We start from the raw sequence: 5,955 nt of genomic DNA, 5'->3' as shown, positions 1-5,955 counted from the left end.
CATCCAGTGCACCCTGCCCTGCCCCAGCCCCACTCCCTCCCTCACTACCGGGGCCTTGATCTGCCCCGCCACACCCCTTCCCTTTCACCACAACAGACTTACCAGCTGCACACAGCTCTCCAAGCTGTCAGGCTGTGCTCCTCGCTGCCTATGTGCTGCACTGCAGCTGCGCACATGCACAAGCCATTTATCGGACAAATTATCAGCCATATTAGGCTGATTTCTGATATAGACAATTGTCTTTATATCGGTGTCCAATCCAATATTGGACCAATGTATTGGTGCACCTCTACTAAATACCTTTCAGAATCTATGGAAAACCTCTCGGCAGCTGCCCCAAACTAAAGCCACCCAGGCTAAGTCCCTCCCCTTTTCAAGTCAAGCTCCACCCCCTACCTAGGGCCAGTCTCATCAGGGAAGTGCATCGGCACCCTTAGATGACCCAGTTCTGGCTGGGTCCTAAAGCCTTTAGGTCCATCCCCTGCCCCAGTGTCTGAGAAGAGCAACATAGCAGGCTGTTCATCTCCTAAACTCCCCCCTCCCACCTCGCCATGGAAGCAGCTCTCTAATGACAAGCTCCCTCAAGGTTCTGAAAGGGAAATGCTTTCAAAAGGCGACATCTGGCCCTAAGGCTCAGGTGTGATGGTGTCCTGGCCCCAGACAGGAAGGAAGCGCCAGGGTGTCTGCCCCAAAGGAGCTTCCCTGTTCCAAGCACCTTCCTGGAGACACACTGGCAGGGCCTGTGTGCTGGACACCAAGAACAGCCACTGCCACAGACTGTAATGGATAACAGGACATAGAAGCTGCTTGAACTCCCCACCCACAGCAAGGTGGACAGTTGTGGGAGCAGAAGTCTTGTTAGATTGTAAGGGCAGGACAGAGTGGGCATGGACTGAAAGATAAGCAGCCAGAAGGCCAAAGCTTGATTAAACTGCAGACAGCTTTGACAGCAGGCCCAAGAAGGCTGAAGGGGTTGGGAGAAGTTGCCTTGCAGCTATCCCAGCTCTGAGGTAATAGAAGGTGGTTACTAGGCCTTTCAGTCCAGAACCTTTCACCACCATGGAGTTCCTTTCACATAGATGCTTCTTAGCAGGTCAGGAGAGGGCGCACTCACCATGCATGCAGCTTGCACAGCCTCGGAGATGGTGCCAGCATCCGGCTCACACCAGAAGGCCGTACACTGGAAATGCTGCTGCCCCAAATCTACAATGAGAGCAAAGGTGTGGGCATCCTTCCCAACCCCGATGAAGGTCACGTAGCGGACCTGGCATTCCCAGATGTGGGCATCTTCCTCGTCAGCCTCAAAGGAACATACAAGAGATCAGTCACTCAACTAAAGCAGGGAGAGAGGAAAAAGGACACCCCTCAACATCACTTCTCCATGAGAACCAGGGGGCAAAAGCAGGACTGTCCCTTTTGTCCACACCTCAGGCTTTGTCCACCCTAGTTGGAAGAGTCCCAAGCAATGGCCCATCCATGCCAGACCTTGAGAGCTGTTCCGTGGCTGGGTGCGTGGCCAGCCATCCCCAGCCATCAGCCTGTCTTCCCTTAGGGCACAAACAGAAGTGCAGCTCCTGGGTCTAACTCATGGCATTTCACAGAAAATGCCATGAGATAAACTGATATTCCCCACCCAACAGATGTTAGTTGTTGGGTTATAGAAACATAGAAAATTAGGGTTTGAAGGGACCTCAGGAGGTCATCTAGTCCAACCCCCTGCTCAAAGCAGCACCATCCCCAACTAGATCATCTCAGCCAAAGTTTTTTGTAGCTGGGTCCTGAAAACCTCCAAGGATGGAGACTCCACCACCTCTCTGGGTAACCTGTTCCAGTTTTATTACCCTTCTAGTGAGGAAATTCTTCCTAATATCTAACCTAAACTTCTCTTGCTGCAACTTGAGACCATTGTTCCTTGTTCTGTCATCTGCCATCACTGAGAATAGCCTAGCTCCACCCTCTTTCAACCCCCCCTTCAGGTAGTTGAAGGCTGCTATTAAGTCCCCTCTTAGTCTCCTCTTTTCTAAACTAAATAAGCCCAGTGACCTCAGTCTTTGCTCATAAATCACGTCCCCCAGTCCCTCACCATTTTTGTTGCCTTCTGGTGGACTTGCTTCAATTTATCCACATCTTTTCTATAGTGGGGGGGCGGGCCCAAAACTGAACACAGTACTCCAGATGTGGCCTTACCAGTGCTGAATAGAGGGGAATAATCACTTCCCCTGACCTACCGGCAAGACACCTACCAATGCAGCCCAGTATGCCAATAGCCTTCTTGGCAACAAGGGCACACTGGTGGCTCATGTTCAACTTATTGTCCATGGTTGAGAGCATGGGTGGGAGATCAAGCTCCAATTTGGAGCTAATCCAGGGAGAGACGCTGCATCTCTGCAGCCTCTTTCCCTACCTCTGCCCCCTCTCCCAGTTCCTGTTGACTCAGGATGGAAGGGGGAGAAGGCAGGAGAGGGAGGTCTGTTTTGGGGTTTCCCCAGCCACCTTGTAGTGAGTGGGAGGGGGCAGGATAGACAGGAAAACAACCACTCTAAAAGAAGATGATTGGTGGATATTTATGATATAACCATATCTGGGACATACAGAAGAGAACTATAAATAGTGTATATAAACATGGAAAAAAAACCTGTTGGAGGGAGAGTGACACACAGGAAAAGAAACAACAACTACTGAACCTCTGGTGCAGTGAAGGATGTCTGGCCAGCCAAACTCACTGTATCCATTGGAAGACTCATGTAAGAATATCTATGTCAACTGCTAGGGCTTGCTTAAAAGTTGAGTGTTATATTTAAAGCCTTGCTTAAAATATTGGTATTGCTTGTGTGTTCAGTAAATTAGGATTTAAGACTGGAATAGTCTCACCAATCATTTCATTTCCATTCACCCCACCCCTTAACTAAATTTAGTACAACAATGTCTGCCTCTAGATTTGCCTGTGCCTGAGGAGCTCTGAGATGCACTGGCAGCCTGAGGTCTGTGCCCATTTTCCCCTCAGAATCGGCTCTAATGCATGCCAGAGCAACCACAAAGCCCAAGAGCTAGCAGCACTGAGCTCCTTCCAGCCTGAGCTGGGCACCAGCACCACCGGGATTGCCCAGAGGCATTCATTTATGAGTGGCTTAGATCTGTTACAGCACTGGTGGCCCAGATGAACAGCCTTCAACCCCACCCTACAGCCCTTTCCTTGGGCTTCTGTGGGGACCAAATGCAAAAGCCCGTGGCACTTCAGGCTCCTTTCTCTCTCCCCTTCACCTTGCATTTGTCTCTCTCACCCTGGTCTTGTGTCCTGCTTTCTCCTCTCTGTACCCTCCTATATCCCTCCTCTCACTTTGTCTCTGCAGGGTCCCTGAAGGGGGCTGCAAAGGCAAATCACTTGGTTAAGCCAGTTGCCATAAGGAACAAGCCTAGGCCAATGGACAAATTGGAGAGAGTCCAGCGGAAGGCAGCAAAAATGGTGAGGGGGCTGGGGAACATGACTTATGAGGACAGGCTGAGGGAAATGGGCTTATTTAGCCTAGAGAAGAGGAGACTGAGGGGGGATATAATAGCAGCCTTCAACTACCTGAAGAGGGGTTTGAAGGAGGATGGAGCTAGACCGTGACAGAACAAGGAGCAATCATCTCAAGTTGCAGCAAAGGAAGTTTAGGTTAGATATTAGGAAGAATTTCCTCACTAGAAGGGTAAATAAACCACTGAAACAGGTTACCCAGAGAGGTGGTGGAAGTTCCATCCTTGGAGGTTTTCAAAACCTAGCTACACAAAGCTTTGGCTGGGATGATCTAGATGGAGATGGTCCTGCTATGAGCAGGGGGTTAGACTAGATGACCTCCTGAGGTCCCTTCCAATCCTAACTTTCTATGTCTCTATGATATAGAAGGAAACACACCAGGGTTGCAGAAACTTTGCCACTTACTTCCTGTGATTAGAACTGGCCTGTATGGGTGTCTGCAGTCCTGTGGGTGGGACGGTGCTTCCTGCAGGTCACCTGTCCCATATCCTGTCTGCCCTGTTCACCAGTCCCTAGTGCAGGGGTGAGAAAAATACGGCCGACAGGCTGGATCTGTCCTGCTCATTCCCATTCTATTGGGCCCATGGGGCCCCTAAAAAATTTAGAAAATTAATACTTTTCTGCTCCAGGCTTCCTGTCAAAGATGGCAGGAGCCAGGGCCTGTAGGACCCAGGGGAAACCATGGCAGGACCCTCAACAGCAAGGCCATCTAGGCCCCCACCCCCTAGCCAGAAGTCCCTGCCTAGCAGTGGCTTCTGGTCCACTGTGCAGGAGCAGGAAATTCAGGTAAGAAAGCGTTGGGGGCAGGGAGGCAGGGGAGGACCATGGGCGATAGCCCCAGTCCTCAGGGCTGGGCCAGCTCCTGCTGAGTCCTGTGGCCCAGCCATGCAGCCAGGAGCTACATGGTGCAGAGCGGCTGGCAGGCAGGCAAGAGAGTGAGGAAAGTGGGGGAAGGGGGAGTGGAAGCAAGCGGGTGTGTGGCACTGCGGGGCCTACGCCAGTATCCCAGGGCCAGCACCAGTGGGGCCCAGAGCAGCGAGGCAGGAGCCTGGGGCATCTGCTGGCAGGGGTCTGTAGAGCCGGCCTGAGCTGTGCCAGCAGGGAGAGTGGGGAGCTGGCCCAGCTCCATATAGCCCCTGCCAGCTGGGACCCTGCACTCCTGCTGCCCTGCTCTGGCCCCCACCGGCGCGGGCCCTGGGTCACTAGCATTGGCCCCGAGCTCCCGTCCAGCTGGCGCTGCCTCCTGTGCGCCCACTCATTCCCAGTCCCGCCTGCCTCAGCCCCGTGGTACAGGCGGGGAGGAGCGCCCGCAGCCCTGACCCCGCGCTCGCCCGTCTGGGCTAAGCAGCAGTGGCGCACAACAAACTGCTGCTCAGTGCGGGAGAAAAGCGGTCCCGCACCCGCACCCCTGCCCTTGGCCATCGCTTCCTGGGCAGCCACCCGGAGCCCATGCAGGGCTGTCCTGCGTCTCCGCCACGTCACCGCCGCCTCTGCGGGGCAGCGTGGCAGCAGAGCAGGCACAGGGAGGCCGGCGTGGGATCTGCGTGGCTGAACCAGGGAGCGCCGGCAGCGGGAGGGCGCTGCTTTTCTCCTGCGCTGAGCAGCAGTTCGTCCCGCGCTGCGGCTGCTGAGCCTGGGCCGCGCTCCGGCTCCGGGCTCGCCCGTCCGGGCCGAGTGGCCGCGGGAGCGGCAGCAGCAACTGGGCGAAAACCGGCTGTTCAGGGTGGCGGAAATGGCCCCTCCCCCTCGCTGCCGCCGGGCAGTTTTAGCTGCGTCCACAGGCGACTGGTAGGGGGAGCACGAGGCGGGGACTTGCCCCCGAAAGTGGGGCAGTTTTTTGGCCGCATGGGCCGGCGGCGTGTTGGCCCAGGAGCGCGGGGTGTGGGCCAGCGGGCTGCGCTGCTCAACCAGGAAGAAGAGGAACCAGCTCAGCTCCAGACCCGTGCCGGCCCAAAACCTGCGCCGCCCAGCTGTTGCTGTGCTCCGCGTGCCTGCTCACTGCCCCTTGCCCCTGCCTACTGCAGCCACTTCCACGCCCCGCCCCGCTTGCCCGCCAGCGGCTCCGGGACCTTCTGGCTCCCAGCTGCATCACCGGGACTGCAGGAGCAGCTCGGACATGGTGCCGGAGCAGCGGGAGGGGGGGAAGTGGCAGAGTGGGAGTATGGGCCCTGTGCCGTGCCCTGGGATCAGGAGCAGCAGAAGTGCGGAGCCAGGGCTTGCAGGAGTGCTGGCGGGGGCTCTGCCTGCCATGTGGGAGTGGGCTGTGGGCAAACCTTCCCCCTCCATGTAAGCCACAACCTTCCCCAGCCACCCTCCTTCCACACTCACAGCCCCCTACAAAATCCACACACACCCACACCCCACACAACCACACCCTCCACTCCTATCTACCCCCACAAATCCCACACAGGCACCCACACTCTCCTCCACACCCCACA

At 55.6% G+C, this 5,955-nt stretch overlaps 1 protein-coding gene across 3 annotated transcripts in view; it reads right to left on the bottom strand.

The window, feature by feature from the left end:
- APBB3 (amyloid beta precursor protein binding family B member 3) overlaps nucleotides 1-5,955 on the bottom strand; it is a 23,383-nt gene that overhangs the window by 923 nt on the left and 16,505 nt on the right. For 2 of the 3 annotated variants that reach the window (XM_019506589.1, XM_019506591.1), the window contains one exon: nucleotides 1,115-1,300. The exons of the other annotated variant lie outside the window; for it this stretch is intronic. In XM_019506589.1, the coding sequence (XP_019362134.1) occupies nucleotides 1,115-1,300 (186 nt within the window). The remainder of the gene's footprint in view (nucleotides 1-1,114; nucleotides 1,301-5,955) is intronic. 3 annotated transcript variants of the gene reach the window in all.

The sequence above is a fragment of the Gavialis gangeticus genome, unplaced genomic scaffold (assembly GCF_001723915.1).
Source record: "Gavialis gangeticus isolate Ggan-Ray unplaced genomic scaffold, GavGan_comp1, whole genome shotgun sequence".
Lineage (NCBI taxonomy): Eukaryota > Metazoa > Chordata > Crocodylia > Gavialidae > Gavialis > Gavialis gangeticus.
This window is presented reverse-complemented; position numbering and strand designations above follow the sequence as displayed.